The following is a 21681-nucleotide window of genomic DNA, read 5'->3' as shown; positions in this document are numbered from 1 at the left end:
TCCATTCAGTAAAGACTTGTTATAATCGGGAAACTGAAACTACAGAAGGCTGCTAGCGCCTTTTATACAGGGGTGGTCACTGCCGGTACTGCAGTCTGAGACCAGTTATTCCCTTAAAGGTACATACACAACACCCCAGAAGCTGTTTTACTTTGTTATTCATTATTCCAGTGCTACTAGCCGAGTTACTGCATGAACAGACCAATTATAACCTTGAAGTCTTAATAATACCATTTTAAAATTCTAAACACTTCTTTCCATTTCAAAGTGCCTAACCATGCAGCTGTCCACTGGCTACATGACTATCTCTTGAACACCACACTCCACTCTAGTAAGAAGCTAATTTCAATAACGTGAGATACATTATATACAAAATAATTGCACTTCGTCTCAGACACACAGTGTTGAGATGTTTAGTTTAGGTCAAGTGAGCACAAAGGTGTAATTATGAGAGTTCAGATGACCTTGAGATCAGACCTTCAATGGTTTACGGTTCTTCTCTCCATCCCTGAGATGGATAACAGTCCTAACTCTGCCTGTCATCCTCCTTGTTTTATTTCCACCCTCCTCCATCTACAGTCTGGATGCTAATGTGAATGTTCATTAAGTACCGTGAATGATACTTGCTGAGAAGCAGGTTACAGGGAATTGAGCCATCGGTCGCATTCTGAAAGTTAATTGGTTGATGGAAATTCTGGTTTATCACTGTAGAAATGGGGGAAAAAATTGGCCCTTCAGTCTAATGCATAAAATTACATTTGAAGCAGCTAGTATACAGAAATGCTGTTGCATGCCTTCAACATTTGGAATTTCTCTCTGTTCTCTCCCACTTTTCCCTTTCCTTCCCCCTCTCTAGATGCTGGGCTCAGCAGTGTCAAAGGATGTAGAGAGAGCAAGGAGCTAATATGCACAGTGATCACCGTCACAGAGGATGTCATTTGTGACTTTGGTTAGGGCTGTTTTGATCCTGTAATGGATGGAAACACGGAGCTGTAGGAAAGATAGGCGCGGATTTGGGAGGTGACGGCAAGTTCAAGGACTTTGGAGAGGAAAGGGAGATTGGAGATGGGAAAATAGTTTGGAAGGCCAGAGGGGGATTGAATTTTTTTAAGGAGGCAGGTATTGACGGTGGTTTTGAAAGGGAGGGAGACATTACCTGAAGAGAGGGAATTCATTACAATGTCAGCTAGAATGGGGGCCAGGAAGGGAAGGGGATGGTGGGTGGAACGGTGGGCAATAGTTTAGTGGAAATGGGGTCAAGGGAGCATGTGATGGTCTCATGGACAAGATGAACTCGGGGCATATTGGGTGGGAGAAACAAGAGAAAGACATGGGTTCGGGGCCAGGGCAAGAGGGAACCGGGGCGGGGGGAGGAGGTTTTACTTGGAGAAGGGTGGAAGCAGGAGAAGCAACTGAATGGATGGCCTCAGTTTAGAGACAAAAAAGTCCATGAGCTTCTTGCACATTGTTGGTGAGGCTTGGAGGGGATGGGAGGAAGGGATTTAAGAAGATGGTTGATAGTGCAGAAAAGAAGCCAAGGGTAGTCTTTCATCTCCAGGATGATCCTGGAATAATGGGTGGTTTTGGCAATAGAAAGTGAGGCCTGATGTGGTCGAGCCACATCTGGTGATGGATGGCTAAATCAATTGTGCACAAGGTACATTCACAGCTATGCCCCTTAGAATTGAGGGAGTGAAAATGGAGGCCATACCAGGGGGAACGTGCGGAGGTAAGGGGTTGATTGAGCAGATTGATAGCTGCAGAAATATTGTGATGAATAGAGGACCAAAGGCTCGGCAGCTTGAAAATGCAGTTGCAAGTGACTTGGAGAAGAGTTTTTTCCCCCCAGGGGCAGACTTGGCAGGAACTGTGGTTGGAAAAATTCGGGGGATAAGGGTGGTGAGGGATATGAGGAAATGATCGGAGATGGCCTTATCTATGATTGAGAGGCAGAGTCGAGAGGAGGATTATACAAGGATCGAAATCGTGTACTTTTTTAAGAAAAATTTTGTTTTTTATTCCTGCATGGCTTCCCAGGGTAAGGTGTGGGAGGTCTGGCAGGTGGCTGTGTATATCTGAAATAACCTTCTCCAGTTTTGCTCCGTAGCTCTTTCGGCAAAGGTTCCTGCTGATTGATCTTGTTTTATCTTTCACCTTCTGCCTCTGGCCAATGTTGAGAGAAGGTTGAGTGGAAACTTCAGCCCCATTGTTTTACACTGGAGTTAGATTGTACATGCAGGTTCAAAATCCTGTGAGATGCCTTCCCAAAGGGAGCCTCGCATCTTGAGTTACACGACCACTTTTGCATTCATGTCAACTCCAAACCAACCTGCGTAGACACGAGAGACAGTATCATTGCCCTCCGCGGCCATGGCGCAGTGCATAAGCAAGATGGCTTGTGAAATAGTTTTGTGGCTGCAGTGACCCTCTGGATGAAGTAAAACAGTCTGCAGAAAATTACCTGTCCCATGTGGCAAATTTAATTCATTAGCTGCCTTTCTGGTATTTTTCACTCAGTTTTTATCCGCATTGGGTAAGGTGCTGCAGTGGGCGGGGCTTGCTGAAATGACATCACATTGACTGACAGCTAATCTTGTGCTTACTAAACAATAAGTATTAAACCTGGGGGTGGGGGAAACCAGCATCCAGTCAGGGGTACAAATAATGCAAAAATCAAGAAATTGAGGTATATGTTGGGAATCAGGGTTTTTAAAAACATTTTCTTTTAATTGGCGGGTTGCTTAGCAGATGATGTTCAGGCTTGCAGTCCAAGGATGAATTCCTAGTGCCCGAAATCCTGCTACAGTCTGCTCTGAACTAATCCAGCAGACTTGCAACTCTCAGTAAACTGAGTAACTTACTTTCTCCTATTTATTTTGAGTATATTTAACATTGTACTATTGCACGGTGATTTAGTAAGTGACTCGAGCTTAATTTGAAGCGGCTTTCCTCAGCTGTAGTAACCGTTGGCTGATTTTAAAGTATTAATTGTATTAACTTAACCTAGCAGTAGGTACTAAACTTCAAAAGCAATTCATTATATGTGAAGTACTTTGGGATGTTTCTGATAGATGTGCGAAAGCCTAATCTAAACTCCAACCAGCCAGACTAATGTTTTAACTATTTTGAATCCAGAAGGATTTATTTTGCGGGTTTCCATTTATATGAATTGATTGCCGCCGTGTTAAATGTGTGATAGACCCTTGTATGTTTTATTTGTAAATTATCACTTAAAAAATCTGTACTTGGCTTGCAGCTTGGTGATGTTTGGATTCTGCTAGGCTAGGTACCAACAGTGACTGAGCGGCCGAGTCTTCTGCAACTGTTCTTTATTCACATGCAGCTATGGGAATAGGCTCATTCCATGGTGGCCCTGACTAGCCTGTTTGAAAAGACCAAGTGCACTTTTTTTTAATAAAGCTCTCTTTTAATTAGGGAAAAAAAATTATAAAGTAACTTTTAGTCTTCCAGGTTTGAATTGATATGAATTTGTACTAATTACTGAACTGGACTTAGCAGAAGCCTGTCTGGGTTTCTTTTTTTACATGGGGTAAAATATATTTGTTCCAATTTTTTAAAAATAAACAATTTTTCTAAGAAAATATGCAGTTGTTGTGTGCATGTATCATAGTTGAAGTAGGGTTACGAAATGGTTAGGTTGAAGTAAAATACAAAATTCAGATTTGTAAATAGCATTGCTGCTGCACGTATGTCTGTTTCACTTGGGGAATTGACCTTGTGTTGCTGTGTCTGGCCACAATCTGGCTGACAGCACCAGGGGTAAGAGAACTCTTCTCGGTAGCCATTCCTGCTTTGAGACTAAATGTGTCAGATTGACTAGACTAGGTAATGCGACTGGGCCAATCTATAGCATTCTGGTGCTCAGCTGGCTGGAGACTTGGAATTTCCCTGAACCGGTTAAGAGTTGAATGATGAGCAGAGTATTTTTATTTTGTTGCCAAGGAATGCTACAGTAGTATTTCTACTTTTAAAAGTGGAGAATAAACTTGAACCTGGAAGTACAGTTAACAAGGACACCTGAATGTAAATGTGATTACCCCCACCCTGTTGAGTGGTTGTGGCTGATGTTTTGTGTGGATCTTGCTTGTGAATTGAATATTGGAACATTTGCTAAAAGTTTACCAATTTATTTACGGGTCATGTGGAGGATAAAGACCAGCATGGACTGGTTGGGCCAAACGGCCTGTTTCCGTGTTGTAATTTCTATATAATTCTATGTGCAGTGGGTGGGTGTGTTGTCAAGGATATACATTCCTTCTCAACCGTCTACATGTGAGCCAAGAGCACGTTGTATTATAGGGAGATGGTCTGAGCAGCTCCACTGATATTGGGCTAGGTTTCAGGTCACTTATCAGTAATCAATAACTTTTTTATAACATAGGTATTTTTTTTTTCTAGTAAACTTAGATGCAGTGAGCAATAACTAGAAAATTGGAAGTCCAGTAATGTCTGGAGTAAATATTGGTAGTTTGTAGGTTCCTGTGCTGCTTTCTATTGAAAGAAAGAATGAATTACTATGCAGACACCATGCAGAGTTGAAATTACTGGTCTAGTAGACCCAAACCAGCAAGTATAGCAATGGTCCAAGGATGTCTTGCTACAGTTGTACAGGGCCTTGGTGAGACCGCACCTTGAGTATTGTGTGCAGTTTTGGTCACCTTACCTGAGGAAGGACGTTCTTGCCATGGAGGGAGTTCAGTGAAGATTCACCAGGCTGATACCTGGGATGGCAGGAATGACTTATGAGGAGAGATTGTGTCGATTGGGCTTATACTCACTGGAGTTTAGAAGATTGAGAGGGGATCTCATCGAAACCTATAAAATTCTGTCAGGCCTGGACAGACTAGATGCAGGAAGGATGTTTCTGATGGCCGTGGAGTCCAGAACCAGGGGTCATAGTCTAAGGATAAGGGGTAAGCCATTTAGGACTGAAATGAGAGGAATTTCTTCACCCAGAGAGTGGTGAACCTGTGGAATTCTCTGCCACAGAGGGCGGTGGAGGCTAGTTCATTAAATATATTCAAGAAAGAGTTGGATATATTTCTTGAGGCTAAAGGGATCAAGGGATATGGGGAAAAGGCAGGGACAGGGTACTGAATTTGGATGATCAACCATGATCACATTGAATGGCGGAGCAGGCTTGAAGGGCCGAATGGCCTACTCCTATCTTCTATGTTTCTATGATTAAGTACTTACAGTTTCAACGACCTTGAGGAATGCAGTGTAGTGAAATATGTTTGGCGGTTTTTGCAGAAAAGAAACTTGTGGATGAAACCAAAACAAGGGGCCATAAATATAAGAAATCACCAATAAATTCAATAGCGAATTCAGGAGAAACTTCTTTACCCCAAAGATTAGTAAGAATGTGGAACGCTCTACCACGAGAAGTTGAGGTGAATAGGATAAATGCATTTAAGGGAAAGCTAGATGAGCATATGAGGTAGAAAGGAATAGAAGGATCTCCTAATGGGTTTAGGTGAAGATGGGTGGGAGGAGGCCCGTATGGAGCATGAACGCCAAAATAGACCAGTTGGGCCGATTGTGCTGTTAATTCTATCAGATTTTTAAATTATGTAAAATGAAATGTTTTAATTTCTGTAATGTTGCAGTATAAGATTGTATAGCTTTAAAGTGTGGAATGAATCTCTAGTTTATGCATTAACCAGTAGTCACCTCGTGCTTGTGAATCTCTCATTGTGATCATGTTAATATGCCTATAAAAGTGATGCCATTTTATTTAACGGAGCCCATTCAGTTGTAGTGAATGTGTAACATTTTATAGTTACCTTAATGGAAAGTAACTTTTTCCTAAAATCTCATTGACTGGTTACTTAAGTATCTCAAGTAATTCCCTGCTGACTTCAAGAAAACAAGTTTTAACTTGACAAACTTGGTGTTAATTAGCCACAATCCATTTTAAACTAGAGTTCCTGGATGAATAAACCTCATGGAAGCTGTATATGTGTGCTGAAATAGTTTACCAAGCTTTGAGATGAATATTAATAGCAATCCATGATTGACTGTAAAAGAAGCTGGTTTAACAGTGGGAGGAGCTGGTTAAATAACACTTGCAGTGAGGAAGCTGTTTGAATGCAAGTGTGAAACTGCAGTGATTAGAATATCTTGTAATTTGGGCTATAGTACCTGCTAGTTCTGTGCTGTTTTCAAGTGAATTAATTTAACCAGAGGTTCTTAAAATATAATCCAATAAAATCTCCGATTTATTTTAACATGTTTTCTCTCTTAATCTTTCTGGATTTGAACTAATTTTGGTGTCTTTTAATCTACTGAAATATCATCCTATACCTTTTTTTATATCAGTGAGTTTTTTTATATCAGTGAGTTTAACAGTTTCACTTTCCAACCTAACTTTATTGAATCTTTCTCGACCTTTTGTTAATATAGATATTTTTACATTCCTTCTTAACTCATTTCTACACAATCTTTTCCCTTATTTTATTATAGTAATTTTGTGTTAAAGCTGTTTCAGTTGCACCCTTTCCTTTTTTTAAATTCCTGCTCTCAACCTCCATGTTGGCGGAACAACGGAGGTATTTTTTTGATATACAACTAGCTTGCTAATATACTCGAAAGGAGTGTATTTAATTGCAGCCTCATGGAGGAAGGGCAAAGATGCAGCTTATATTTACATGGCTTGTGTGTAGCAGGTGGCATCATGGCTGTAGTCCTCTAACTAATTCTCCCTGTTGCTGCTAAATGGTCATATTGAAATGAGGCTTGTTGCTGAAGCACTCGCCATGTTGCACTTGTTTCCTGGAGTTCATCTAAAACTCAGCTCTTTTGTTCAGCTAAGTGATCCCTCTTAAAACTGTAAAGTGATTTTAGCTTTTAGTGCCCCATTGCTTGTTTCTGATTTACGTTTTATCCTTGTTTGAAAATACAGTCAACAACTATCTGCAATGTGTTGGCCCAGAGCTTGCTGACAAAATAACAGCGAGTTTAATGGGATTCACCGTTATTAATGTATAAATCGTCCAGCAACTTGTGACAAGGAAGAGCTACCCTGTGAATTGTGAGTCGCCACAAGTTGCTGGATGATTTGCGTCACTCGCCCTCAACCTCCCTGTTATTTTTAAGAACTTGGATTTGCACATTAAACTCTAATTAAATACACTGCAGAAAGTTACAGCTGGTACAGCATAAGTACCCTTAGACCGTGATAATTGTTAATGCGATGCCAATCGACCTGTCTGGCCCAGAAAGGGAACAATTTAAACTGTTGAGGCTCATTCCTGCATGCAGATTCTTACATTTTTAACTTATTTTTATTTTCCTTTTGTTTCTTTTACTCCAGTCTTTCTTCCCCTCTCTATTTCTCTTTCTGTACCTGATTTGACTCGAATTCACCCTATTTCCTCCTCCGTCGTTCCTGTTTCTTTCTCGACCTTCGGCTTGCACTTCCAGCACCTTACAAGGCAAAACAATTTCTAGCTGAAGGGTGCAGGAAAAAGTCGAACTAACGGCGTACACACTGAGGTGGCCTGCTCCAGCAAAATCTGGCCCACTGTTATTTTCTGATCCTAAACCTGGATTATTTGAGCTTTGTAAAAAGCAGCATCCTCCAGTAAGCTGTGTAGCATCTTTGTAATGGTGGGAACTCCTGAACACTAACAACAATGCTTGCTGCATAAATCCCTGAGATTTTCATTGCCATGAGCTGAGGCTAACTGGATATTCATAATATTTGTGGCCTAGTCATAAATGATTTCTGTTTGAAATTAAGTAGGCACTGAGGATTCAAGTGTAGTACAGTCCGTCCCTCCTTAATCAAAGTTGCTTAATTCAAATTAGTGGTCATTTAAATTTTGCACTAAATTTCCATTTTGCATTATTTACGTTGCTTATTTCAGGTTTTTTTTTAAGAGCAACAATAACCAACAAATTGTCAGGCACGGCTGTAATTTTTAGTTTTCAAAGCTTAAAAACCTAGAAAAGCTGAGGATCAATAAGCTATCTTGGCATTGAAATTGTGGAAAGATGTCCAATTAGTTCAGTTGCTAGTCCACATGTGCTAGTTGTACTATTTGCTACTGACTGTACAACTGGTATCGTTACTTACAGCTTTTACAAGTAGGAGCCAAATGAATGCTTTTGTCCACTGTTTGCTACTATAAATGCCTCAAACCTCCCAACACTCTAAACTCTGGCAGTGGAAATGAAGCATGGTGTTTTTCTTGGTCACTGAATTCTCCCTCTTAGTTCTGTAATAACTTTTGGTTTTAGATATGTATAAATAAAGCTTCATTAGTAAATAAATAACTTACCATAACGGCATGTGGCTTATTTTCTGGTGACACCTAGGAGAGCATAAGAAATAGGAGCAGGAGTCGGCCATTTGGCCCCTCGAGCCTGCTCTGCCATTCAATGGGTTCATGGCTGATCTGGTCTTGGCCTCAACTCCACTTTCCCACCCGCTCCCCGTAATCCTCGACTCCCCTGTAGCTCAAAAATCTGTCAATCTCCACCTTTAAATATATTCAATGACTCCGCCTCCACGGCTCTCCGGGGTAGAGAATTCCAAAGATTCACGACCCTCTGAGAGAAGAAATTCCTCCTCCGTCTTAAATGGGCGACCCCTTATTCTGAAACTATGCCCCCTAGTTCTAGATTCCACCATGAGGGGAAACATCCTCTCTGCATCTACCCTGTCAAGAATCTTACACGTTTCAGTAAGATCACCTCTCCTCCTTCTAAACTCCAGTGAGTATAGGCTCAACCTTTCCTCATAAGTCAACCCCTCATCTCAGGAATTAACCTAGTGAATTGTCTCTGAACTGCCACCAATGCAAGTATATCCTTAAATAAGGAGACCAAAACTGTACGCAGTACTCCAGGTGTGGTCTCGCCAATACCTTGTAGCAGGACTTCCCTACTTATATACTCCATCCCCCTTGTAATAAAGGCCAACATTCCATTAGCCTTCCTAATTACTTGCTGTACCTGCATGCTAACTTTTTGTGTTTCATGTACAAGGACCCCCAGATTCCTCTGTACTGCAGCATTTTGTAGTCTCCCTCCATTTAAATAATAATTTGCTTTTTTATTTTTCCTACCAAAGTGGATAACCTCACATATTCCCACATTATACTCCATCTGCCAAATTTTTGCCCACTCACTTAACCTGCCTATATCCCTTTGCAGATTCTTTGTGTCCTCCTCACAACTTGCTTTCCCACCTATCTTTGTATCAGCAGCAAATTTGGCGACTTTACACTCGGTCCCTTCATCCAAGTCAGTAATATAGAATGTAAGTAGCTGAGGCCCCAGCACTGATCCCTGTGCCACCCTGCTAGTTACAGTTTGCCAACCTGAAAATGACCCTATCTCTCTCCTCTTCCATTCCCCCACCCCCCCCAAAGCAAAACCTAATGTGTCTGTTATGTGATGCCATGTGCCTTGGCTGCTATGTCACTATTCTCTTTATTACCCTTTCACCTATGTTACACTGTCACAATTGTGCTATTTACAATAAGAAAAGTGGATTTAGTTTTAAATGTATGTTTTAAAGAAATAATGAATTTGCGCCAAGAATTCAGTTCCTGATGATTCAGCCGAATTATTCCGAATAGCTGAACCATATGGGCCAGAAAGGGTCAAAGTTTGGTTCCCTTTCAGTGATGGATTAGCACAGTGTCCAATGGAAATCACTGACTAGCAACAGGTGTGGCTATTGGGATACTGTTTTCGCCACATGCAGTAATTTTAGCAGAAAACACCTTTGATACACACACAATACAGCTAAATCTACTTCACGTGTATATTAACTAACATCTACGCCATGCATTTACCAAGGAAGCAAAGCACTCAACGACGATAAAACAATCACACACACTACTTTTCATCTCCCCATTTTACCAACAAATACACACGCATACACCATGCGGTTGAGTTTTGAGATCACATGCCCCCGACAGTGCCTATTACTCACTTTGCTAATCAGAAATGCAGTTAGCCACATCTGCATTCCCAGTTAGCCGCATGTGGCTCGTGCCGAGTGTGTTGGACAGCTCGTCTCGGCCAGTTTTGTAATGGGCTTCGGTGCCCCAGGGCTAGTGTGTAATGTCAGAATTCCTGCTCATTACTAACTACCCCTGGGTGTATCAATCATTGACATTTACAGCTCAGAAGGAGCCCATTCAGCCCATCGTGTCTGTGCCAGCAGAATCGGAGCTTTCCAGCTCTTGGTCCGTAGCCCTGTAGGTTACGGCACTTCAAGTGCGATGAGGGTTTCTGCCTCTACCACCCTTTCAGACAGTGTTCCAGACCCCCACCACCCTCTGGGTGCAAACATTTCTCCTCAACTCCCCTCTAATCCTTCTACCAATTACTTTAAATCTATGTGCCCTGGTTATTGACCTCTCTGCTAAGGGAAATAGGCCCTTCCTATCCACTCTAGGTCCCTCATAATTTTATATACACTAAAGTACAGATAAAGCACAGGACTGGGCTCGACTTTAATGCCTCCCACCCCATGAATTGAATAGCCTGCAAGCATTTGCTGTTGAACCTTGCCTGCTAATGGCTGCTTGTGTAAGGTATTAGAGGGTGCGTTACTCCAGCAAAGAGTTAAGGCCTTGGGAAGGAGAAGAAAATTGTAATTGTATAGCACTGATGTATGTTCTACGAACACTGATTTGAGAGTTGCTTTTTTTCTAATTTTCTTTCCACTTGCCTGTTTGCCCTGAGGTCAGTGCAACCTACAACAGCAATGAGTTTCTGACTTTGTATCTGTCATATTTTGTGGACGTGACTCTTAACAGTTTCTAACTTTCTTTTGCAAGGTCTGTTGGAGGAACATGGCTCAAGAAACCAATCAGACTCAAGTGCCTATGCTGTGTACCACTGGCTGTGGATTTTATGGGAACCCGCGAACGAATGGCATGTGTTCTGTTTGCTATAAGGATTTTCTTCAAAGGCAAAACAATAATGGCAGAATCAGTCCTGGTAAATACCTTCTTGCTCAACAAAAATGTAGCATGTAACTGAAATTAATGTGTTTTTTAAGCAGTCTGCACTGAATTCATTTTTTAATTGCTTATGGGTTACAGCTTCCACTAGAATCACTGCAACCTTCCTACTTAAAGCTACACTGGGGCTGAGGGAGAGGTTTTGTCCCAAGTTTGAAAACTAATCCCACTTCATCACAGAATCCAGTATCCTCCAGAGGTGCTGGCTATTGATTTCCAGTATATAAGAGCTGTGATGTTCACTGGTACCACGCAGTCGTGTGAATCTTTCTTTAATTTGAGTCACAAGGCAGCGCGCGATTTTCTTTGATTAATTATTGCGATCCTTCCCCTCTTGGGGAGTGATTGGCCTCTGCTTAGTTAATGTTCAAGTCATGTACCTTCTATGCTTTCAAATTTAATTTGTTATTTTTTTGATGCATCATTTAAAAATAGTGAATGTTTTCAAGGAATAACACCACTATGTTCAGATGATAAAAGTGTTAAGTTTTGCTTTCACACTTTGATTTAGCACAGGTTGTAACTCGCTCCTAACTATGTAGTCTTGTCAAACATAGTATACCTTTGCCAGCAGAAAACAGCCCCAGCCTCTTTTTACCCGGAATATATATCGGAATAATTTCAAATGTTTAATCTATATTCAGGTGATGGTTATAAATGAATTCCAACTCCCCAGTTGAAATTTATGATATTTGCATGAGTTGACTAGATTGTCTTGTTGCACTGTCTGCTGACGCAGGCTGACTGTCCATGCTGTTAAGTAAAGAATGGTCAGGTACAGGAGAACCGTTGACACCTATGGAATTCCCCCCTCCCCCATCATGGTCACTGCCTTCAGGAGAGAGTGTGGGAGGGGGAATTTTGTGGGAGTGAGGGGTAGTAGGGCACTGTTGGCAGTAGGGTAATACCCCTGTAGTTGCGCCAGTCTGTTTGGGATCCCTTGCCTTTGTAAAAATACACAAAGATGCCTTGGCACCACTGGTGGGGAATAGTTTCATCAGTCCATATTTATGTAAATAGCTGATGCAGGCAATTGATAGTACCTTCATCAAAGTTTTGTAGGAGTTCTGGAGTGATGTCACGTATTACGGGTGCTTTTCCATTCTTCAATTTGGCTAAGGCTTCTTTAATCTCAAGGGCGGGGTGGGGGGGGAGGTCTTGCTGGATATTGATGAGATGACTCTTGCGTTTTTGGCTCTATCGATGAGCTCCTGAAGGTGGAATTCTGGGTGTGGATCTAAGCAGCTCAGGGCTGTACTCCCGCCATGGCTCTAGTTGGTCATTGCAATTGGTTAATAGGCTGCTGCTATAGGGCCACCTGAGGGCTGAGCGTCTCTTTTCTGCAGTCTCTTCACTATTGCATATGATGTTCGGTTGTCGTTGTGCTGTGCTGCTGTTTCTGCCTCTTAAAGTCGTGTCAGGTATGCCTCCTTGTCTCTCTCTGTTGTCTTGGCTCCCTGAGCTGTGGTAGCTGGTTGAGTTTTGCCATGCAGCAGCGCTCAACCAGATAGAGCGCCTCATCACTGATCCATTTGGGTCACCTAGAGCGTCGACCTCCCCGGCCCAGTCTGTCTCCGCATCAGCTGTGAGCTCTGTCAGCGCCAGAACCAATTGGGCAGTTCAGCTTTGAAATTACATTTTACTGATGATGGTTTAAGCTTCTTGACCTCAAACTGTTTACTGGCTGAGCCTCTGGGGTGATGAGTTTATTTTCTTTAATTTGAGCTACATAAGCCACAAGAGGGCAAAGGTATGAGTTGCCACTTGGTGCTTACGAAGCTCCGGACATTATCAGCTACATGCCAGCAAGTATTTGTAATTATGAGGTTATTTTCTGTTTAGCTAGTTGCGTCATTGCTGTATCATGTGTATCTGTGGATGGTGTTTTCTGGGAAAAACAGCAGGCCATGGGCAGCACCGATATCAGCAAGTCCCTCGCCATTGTCATCTAGTTGTCCATGGCCATCGGCTACAGTGGCCTTGGCCAAGTTTGATCTGCTGGTTCCTAATTCAGCATGAAAGTCTCCCAATCGCAAGAGCCGATTCCTCTGGAGTACCAATGTGATGGACGCCTGGAGACATCTATAGAACTCGTCCTTATCATCGGAGTCAAAATAAAATACTGTGCACTGACCAGAAGTTCTGCAATGCTTACAAAAGTAGTTAAAGCAATAGTTGGATAAAAATTTTACAAGCTTTTATCTCCTTGTCCATGAATATCCTAACTGCACTACCGACAATGTTGTGCTTTTACTGGTGGCAGTCTTCATTGAGTTTAAGGATACCTTGGAAAACACTTTGCCGGTTCGCCAGGCGATGATGTGACTCGAAAGATGAATTTGGGAGAGCAATATCCTTGGCCGCATTACAAATCCCTGCAGTAATATCGAAGATCCTTTAATAACTCCAATAACACTTCTAGCTTTTAACCTTTTTTGTTCATTGTTTTTTAAAAATCTCCCTAGTACATAACTTTACAAAAAAAAAATTATATATAAGATTCAACTACTCCATTTTTGTGTTTTAATCAGAGAATTAGAGCACGGTGGCATAGTGGTTAGCACTGTTGCCTCACAGCGCCAGGGACCCGGGTTCGAATCCGGCCTCGGGCGACTGTCTGTGTGGAGTTTGCACATTCTCCCCGTGTTTGCGTGGGTTTCCTCCGGGTGCTCCGGTTTCCTCCCACAGTCCAAAGATGTGCGGGTTAGGTTGATTGGCTATGATAAATTGATCCTTAGTGTTAGGGGGATTAAATACGTGGGGTTACGGGGATAGGGTGGGATATGTGTTGGTGTAGGGGTTACGGGGATCGGGTGGGATATGTGTCGGTGCAGGCTCGATGGGCCGAAATGGCCTCTATCTGCACTGTGGGGTTTCTGTGATTCTGTGAATTACATATGACGATGTATTAACATTTCAAGAAAACCAATTGCCAAATTTATTTTGCCTTGTTGCCAGAGAGTGTGACCTACAGGTGGGCCTTTGGCAGTGTCGCTTTAAAGCTGGCCATTGGGAAATGTGTGTAAATACACAAACTTTGGGTCCTTTATTTTTCCCCCCTCCCCCTCTCTTGCTTCCTGTGGGGCACATGTGACATCTGCACAGTGATTCCTCTTAACTGCATGGCTGCGTTTGGTAACTCCTCGAATACAAGATGGAGCGTACATACCTACACCTGTGCTGTCCAATCCCATCAAATGTTCATAATTGCAGCAACTAACTTTAAAATACATATTTTCAGAAAATTAGTGTTCTACTGTTTTGTAATGACATTTACACTCTTTTAACTGGCTGGCAATAACTTTACACTGTAAAATATGTTTGCTTGCTAGTAAGAATCAGAGCATATTTAAAGAAAGAGAAAACTTGTCTTTATATTCCACATTTCACAACTTCAGGACGCCTCAAAGCGGTTTACAACTTTTGAAATGCAGAAACTGTTGTAATGTAGGAAATGTGGCAGCCAATTTGCGCACAGCAATGTGATAATGACCAGAGAATCTGTTTTTAGGTGTTGGTTGAGGGATAAATATTAACCAGGACACCAGGAAGAACTCCCTATTATTTTTCGAATAGTGCCATGGGATCTTTTACGTCCACCTGAGAGGGGAGACGGAGCTACAGTTTAACTTCTCATCCAAAAGACGGCACCTCCGACAGTGCAGCACTCCCTCAGTACTGCACTGAAATGTCAACCTGGATTATGTGCTCAAGTTTCGAGTGGGACCCATGACCTTCTGACTCGGAGACAAGAGTGCTACCACTGAGCCATGGCTGACACTAATCATTTAACCATCCAGCTGCCCTTATTCATGACTAGTATGAAGAATAGAAGCTATTATAATAACACTATATTAACCTTCTTCACAATACTGCATGTTAAGTACTGCACAGTATAATTTATTTATATTTGTTCTTGTACAGCATCTGCCAATTTGAGCAGTTTAACAGAAGTGTATCCTGTTCCATGCACAGAAGGGAACCCCCCAGAAGCACCATCATCATTCTCCTCCTCCTCCACATCTGGCCAATCAAGGTAATTAAACAATTTAGCTGCTGGGTAATTTATGTGAAACTTTAGGCACTGTTTTAATCACAATAAGGAACGTCAGGGACTGAACTGTTTTTCGCCTAATCAAAAATATCGAAATCAAGTATATATTTATGTAGTAAACTATATTAGTAAATTTTCATAATTAGCAAGTGTACCTGTTAACAATCTTACTAAGTCAGTTTATTCTAAAAGTTAGCAAAGGGTTAGTTACCTGAATATTACAAAGGGAGATGTATATACTTGCTGATTTCTACTGGTCCTACTCTGTTCTTGTTGAATAGAGCAGACATTTTAGCTGCTTTTGCATAGGGTCACTGGAAACAACGTCTCTGTGCCAGCCCCCTTATCCACAACAGCAGAATAATCGACCCTTGTTTAGTTATCTCTGATCCTCCACCCAGCACAATGCTGCGACTCACCAGCTCCTTTGGTTCTCTCTTGAATGCTCCCATCCCTCCAAGCCACTCACTCTCTTCTCCCACTCTTTGTTTGGGTATAGTCCTCACCTCAGCACTCTCCAGTCTGAAGACAACTGGCTACTTACCTATGGTCAGATCTAGCTTGACCATGTTGAGCGGATTTACATCTTCCTCTTTTCAGATTCATCCTAGGACACATACATACGGTGACTTCAACCTGACTGCTCCACAGCTTTCCCGCTGACTCCATCCCCCTCCCTAGCTGCTTGCTCAGGCTGTGTGCTGAGCTGAGCTTTAAACCCCATACTCTCTTCATCGAGACCACTTGTTTCCACCTCTAACATTGCATGCCTCAGCCCTACCTCGCCCTCACTGCCACTGAAACCCTAATGTATGCTTTGGTTACCTTAAGACTCAATTTCTCCAACGTCCTTGTCAACATCTTCCCGAGCTTCATCCTACGCTAACTCTTGACTCATCCAAAGTTCCACCGCCTACATTATGTTCCACACCAAGTCCTTCTCACCCCGTGCCACTGTTCTCATCGCCTCCGCTGGCTTCCTGTCATCCAGCGCAGCAAAATCAAATCATTGTCTTTACTTACAACTGCCTTGTGCCTTACTCCTATCTTTACAACTACCTCCAGCCTTTAGGAGTGAAGGGCACAGCCCCAAAGTGACTGACCCTTCAGCTACTTCAGCCCTACTGACGGAACTTCCTCCTTAAACCTCTTCACCTTGCCACTTCTCTCCTACTCTTAACAATCTCCTCAATCATGACATGTCATCTCTCCCAATTCTACTGTTACTGCTCGCAAAGCATCTTCGGATATTTTTATTATGTTATAGGTGCTATTAAAAATGAATGTTGGTGCTATGTGCATCTGCCTGAAAATCTTTTCTGGGAATAGAGTATTTTGTTCCCAGTTCCACGTGTTGCTTTTACCCTGGTAATAGAAGTCTGATCTCTTTCCAAAGAATTATAACTATTATTTTCTTTGTTTCTCTGACATTTGCTAGTTTCATGTTTTTTACCCTTTACTTCTTCCCCCATCCCAAAAAAACCTTCCTGAAAGCTTTTTAACTAAATGTGCAAATATCTTTCTGTAAAGAGTTCTGCTTTTGCTAAGCAGTATTGCAGTAAACTCAAATTAAATACCATAGTTACTGAATCTTAAATTAAGTTTTTTTTTTAACAATCAATCCAAATAGATAAAACCGAGCTACTGTGTTGCTGCCTGCTGATGAATTTGGCTTTAAATAATGTGAACTGAGATTTATAGAATCTCCTAAATCAGTTCATTTTCTTCTGACATATTAATTTCTTTCTTGTCTAACTTCAGGTAATTATATACTTTTTAAAAACAACTCTGTGCTAGGTGAGCAAATGCACTTTATGGTCTGATACTGAGGCCCCAGCTCTGATCACTGGTCTGTGTTGAATCTCAACCAGGACACAGGAGGGTGCTACAGTTGTCCTGTCTCCCCAAGCGAGAGAGCAGGAGGGGGGACATTCTGCCCCATTGCTGCCTACTCGCTTCTTGCCTATGTTGATGGCTGAAGACAAGATCAGAATGAGTCACTCACCAGACTCCCATTATCCTGCAAAGTTTTGTGCAGCGTTTTGAAGCTGTAAACTCTGTTTAGAGACTACCAATTCGATGGCTGCTTTGTGAATAATATTAATTCACAAATTATTCTTGCAAAATGCTATGCAGCACGTAAGGTCAAATTATTCTATTAGTCAGTGTGACAGAAGTGTTTATGTAGCCTGTGAAAGTGATGAGTGGCAGACTCTGGATTTCTTTCACTATATAGTTTGAAGCATTTTTGCATTTGAATTGAGTGTTTTTGAACACTGTCCGTTAACTAGATTAGATGCCTCACAGTGCACAAATCACACTTCAGTGATATGGCTTTAAATGCAATCTATATTGAGTTTAAAAATGATTGTATGTCCCAAAAGATGCTACAAAAAATTTTCTGCAGACGTGTGTGAAATTATCTTGATCAAAAGTGGAATGGAGAGAGAATATCTCTTCTCTCTTATGCTATTATCGATGCAATCTTTTTTTAATTTGCCAGTGTTCAAGTTTAATATGAAAATCTTTTTGTCTTTAATACTGTACCCACCACAATTGGGTGTACAAATAACAATATAGCACCTCCTGACCAACCAGGAGAATTGACTGAGACTAACTAAGAAAAACAAGGGCACTGTTTTCCCCAACCATCACCTTCAATGGAAAGCAAAGCTGAAGGTGTACAGAGCCTTCAGCAATGCAATACCCATCCTGCTCAATGGATATTGAGGGTACCTTGGGCAAAACTCCGATTCTGTTGAACAATAAAAGTTGGCCCTGGAGCTGGAAATTGCAGGAAGAAAATGTAAACGGGGAATCTCTGAAGATTTAATATCTGGAAAGTTTGTTCAGTCCTTCTGTCCATTAAGGCGCACTGAAGATGCGCTTCTGATTTTCGTGCAGTATGTTCTTGCACGCATCAAGCAGCCAGACTGTTTTGTACATGCTATTTAACTAGGTTTTACTTCTGTTTCAACACTGCCTTAACAGGTTACGCTTCTAAAATTTATTGCGAGTGGCAGGAATTCATGTCTTTTGCTGCTAAACGTTTGGTAGGAAATAGAAGGTTTTGGAGTTATAAATCCTGAGATGTTTCCTTTCTCATTACAAATCTGTTCGAGTGGAACAGTTGGTTATGCTATTGAACTAGTAATCCAGAGGCCTGGACTAATAATCCAGTGAGTTCAAATCCTACCATGGCAGTTTATGAATTTGAATTCAGTTCATGTATATCAAAAAAATAAATCTGGAATAAAAAGCTGGTATCAGTAAAAGTGACCACAAAGCTGACTGAGTGTTGTAAAAACCCAACTAGTTCATTAATGTCCTTGAGGGAAGGGAACCTGCTGTCCTTACCCAGTCTGGCCTACATTTGATTCCAGTCCCAGACCAATGTGGTTAACTCTTAACTGCCCCCTGAAATGGCCTAGCAAGACACTCAGTTGTGTCAAGCTACGACAAAAAAAGGATACAAAGCATAAAACTGGACAAACCACTCGGCTTCGAACTAGGCATCAGATTCAGGCACGAAGAAGGCACACTCAGCCCAGTCGACCCTGCAGAGTCCTCCTCACTGGCAATAGTCCCCAAATGTTAAAATTCGTGGAGCTGTCCCACAGACTAGTCCAGCAACAGCCTGACATAGTCATACTCACAGAATCATATCAGCCAACGTCCCAGACTCCATCATCACTATCCCTGGGTATGTCCTGTCCCACCACCAGAGGTGGGACACAGTGGTATACAGTCGAGTGGGAGTGGCCTTGCAAGTCCTCAAAATTAACTCTTGACCCCGTGAAGGTTAAACATTGGCAAGGAAACCTTTTGCTAATTCCCACCTACTGCCATCCCTTAGCTGACGAAGCAGTACTCTTCCATGTTGAACACCACTTGGGAGGAAGCACTGAGGGTTGCAAGCAATGTTCCCGTTGAGCAGCGCGGCCGTGCAGCTGTCTGGAGGTCCCGCGCAGGCCGCTTGCCGGCTTCACAATGGAAAAACGGCGCACGCACGGAAATTTGAATGGGCCACACAGCCCCTTAAAGGAGCCATGTACCCAAAACAAAATTCGAGGGAACATTGGTTGCAAGGGCACAGAATGTACTCTGGTTAAGGGACTTGTGTCCATCACCAAGGTGGCGGAGTCCTGAAGGACATTGCTGTCAGACTTGCAGTGCGAGAACCAACACAAAGGAATAACCTACTTCACCTTGTCCTCACCAATCTACCTGTCACAGATGCATCTGTCCATGACGGTATTGGTAAGGGTGACCACCATACAGTCCTTGTGGCAACCAGGTCCTGTCTTCACGCTTAAGGACACTCCCCAACATGTTGTTGTGGCGCTACCACTGTGCTAAATGGAATAGGTCTACAGATCTAGCAGCTCAAAACTGGGCATTCATGAGGTGCTGTGGGCCATCGGCAGCAGCAGAATTGTATTCGACCACAATCTCTAACCTCATGGCCTGGCATATCCCTCACTCTACCATTACCATCAAGCCAGGGGACCAACCCTGGTGCAATAAGGGGTGTAGAAGAGCACGCCAAGAGCGGCACCAGACATCCCTGAAAATGAGGTGCCAACCCGGTGATGCTACAACACAGGACTACATGCATGCTAAACAGCGCAAGCAGCATGCTATTGACAGAGCTAAGCAGTTCCACAACCAATGGGTCAGATCAATGCTCTGCAATCCTGCCACATCCAGTCGCAAATGGGGTGGACAGTTAAGCAACTAATGGGAGGAGGAGGCGGATCCATGAATATCCCTATCCTCAATGATGACGGAGCCCAGTATTTGCATGAAAAAGTCAAGGCTGAAGCGTTCACAACTATCGTCAGCCAGAAGTGCTGAGTGGATGATCCTTCTCTGCCTCCTCCTGAGGTCCCCACCTCCCAAACCCGCGACCTCGACCACTTAGAAGGACAAGAGCAGCAGGCACATGGGAACACCACCACCACCACCAAGTCACCATCCTGACTTGTTGGAAATATATCGCCATTCCTTCATTGTCACTGGGTCAAAATCCTGGAATTTCCTACCTAACAGCATTGTAGGAGTGCCGTCATCACACAGACTGCAGTGATTCAAGAAAGCAGCTCACCACCACCTTCTCAAGGGCAATTAGGGATGGGAAATAAATGCTGGCCTTGCCAGCAATGCCCAGATCCCATGAATGAATAAATAAAATTAAAAAATCAGATGTCAGTTGATTCAGCCCACATGATATCAAGAAATGGCTGAACGCACTGGACACAGCAAAGACTGTCCTAACACCATTCCAGCTGTAGTGCTGAAGATCTGTGCTCCAGAACTAGCCGCGCCTCTAGCCAAGCTGTTCCAGTAGAGCGACAACACCGGCATCTACCCAGCAAAGTGGAAAATTGCCCAGGTATGTCCTGTCCACAAAAAGCAGGACAAATCCATCCATCAGCCTACTCTCAACCATCAGCAAAGTGATGGAAGGTATTGTTGACAGTGCTATCAAGCAGCACTTACTTACCAATAACCTGCTCACTGATGCTCAGTTTGGGTATTGCTAGGACCACTTGGCTCTAGAACACATTACAGCCTTGGTCCAAACATGGACAAAAAAGCTGAATTCCAGAGGTGAAGTGAGAGTGACTGCCCTGAACATCAAGGCAACATTCGACCGATTGTGGCAGCAAGGAATCCTAGTAAAACTGAAGTCAATGGGAATTGGGGGGAAAACTCTCCACTGGCTGGAGTCATACCTAATACAAAAAAGATGGTTATGGTTGTTGGAGGCCAATCATCTCAGCCCCAGGACATCACTGCAGGAGTTCCTCAGGGCAGTGTCCTAGGCCCAACCATCTTCAGCTACTTCATCAATGACCTTCCCTCCATCAGAAGGTCAGAAGTGGGGCTGTTTGCTGATGATTGCACAGTGTTCAGTTCCATTTGCAATTCCTCATAATGAAGCAGTCTGTGCCCACATGCAGCAAAATGAGAACAACATCCAGGCTTGGACTGATAAGTGGCAAGTAACATTTGCACCACACAAGTACTAGGCAATGACCATTGCCAACAACCGCATCTAACCATCTCTCTCTGACCTTCAATGCTATCTATCACCATTGACAAATTCTCCACCATCAATGTCTTGAGTGTCACCATTGACCAGAAACGCAACTGGGCCAGTCACATAAATACTGTGGCTATAAAAGCAGGTCAGAGGTTGGGTATTCTGTGGCAAGTGGCTTGCCTCCACTCCCCAAAGCCTCTCCCACCACCGGCAAGACACAAGGCAGGAGTGTGATGGAATACTCTCCACTTGCCTGGATGCGTGCAGCTGCAACAACACTCGAAGCTCAACACCATTCAGGACAAAGCTTGATCGGCAGCCCATCCATCACCTCAAACACCCACTCCCTCCACCACCGGCGCACCGTGCCTGCAGTGTGTACTATCTACAAGATGCACTGCAGCAACTCGCCTAGGCTTCTTTGGCAGCACCTCCAAAATCCGCAATCTCTATCCTAGAACGACAAGCGTAGCAGGTGCTTGGGAACACCATCACCTCCAAGTTCCTCACAGTCACACACCATCCTGACTTGAATATATATCGCCGTTCCTTCATCACCGCTGGGTCAA

The 21681-nt window shown here is 42.9% G+C and overlaps 1 protein-coding gene across 9 annotated transcripts in view; it reads left to right on the top strand.

The window, feature by feature from the left end:
• zfand6 (zinc finger, AN1-type domain 6) overlaps nucleotides 1–21681 on the top strand; it is a 71535-nt gene that overhangs the window by 17138 nt on the left and 32716 nt on the right. For 7 of the 9 annotated variants that reach the window (XM_085968908.1, XM_085968911.1, XM_085968906.1 and 4 more), the window contains exons 2-3: nucleotides 10824–10986; nucleotides 14934–15045. In XM_085968908.1, coding sequence (XP_085825034.1) covers nucleotides 10839–10986; nucleotides 14934–15045 — 260 coding nt within the window. In that variant the 5' untranslated portion in view covers nucleotides 10824–10838. The remainder of the gene's footprint in view (nucleotides 1–10823; nucleotides 10987–14933; nucleotides 15046–21681) is intronic. The other 2 variants (XM_085968909.1, XM_085968912.1) reach the window with 1 other exon arrangement.

The sequence above is a fragment of the Somniosus microcephalus genome, chromosome 27, assembly GCF_052327205.1.
Source record: "Somniosus microcephalus isolate GS21.2 chromosome 27, FLI_Smic_1.0, whole genome shotgun sequence".
Lineage (NCBI taxonomy): Eukaryota > Metazoa > Chordata > Chondrichthyes > Squaliformes > Somniosidae > Somniosus > Somniosus microcephalus.
The sequence above is the reverse complement of the archived record's forward strand: the minus strand, read 5'-3'. Positions and strand labels throughout refer to the sequence as shown.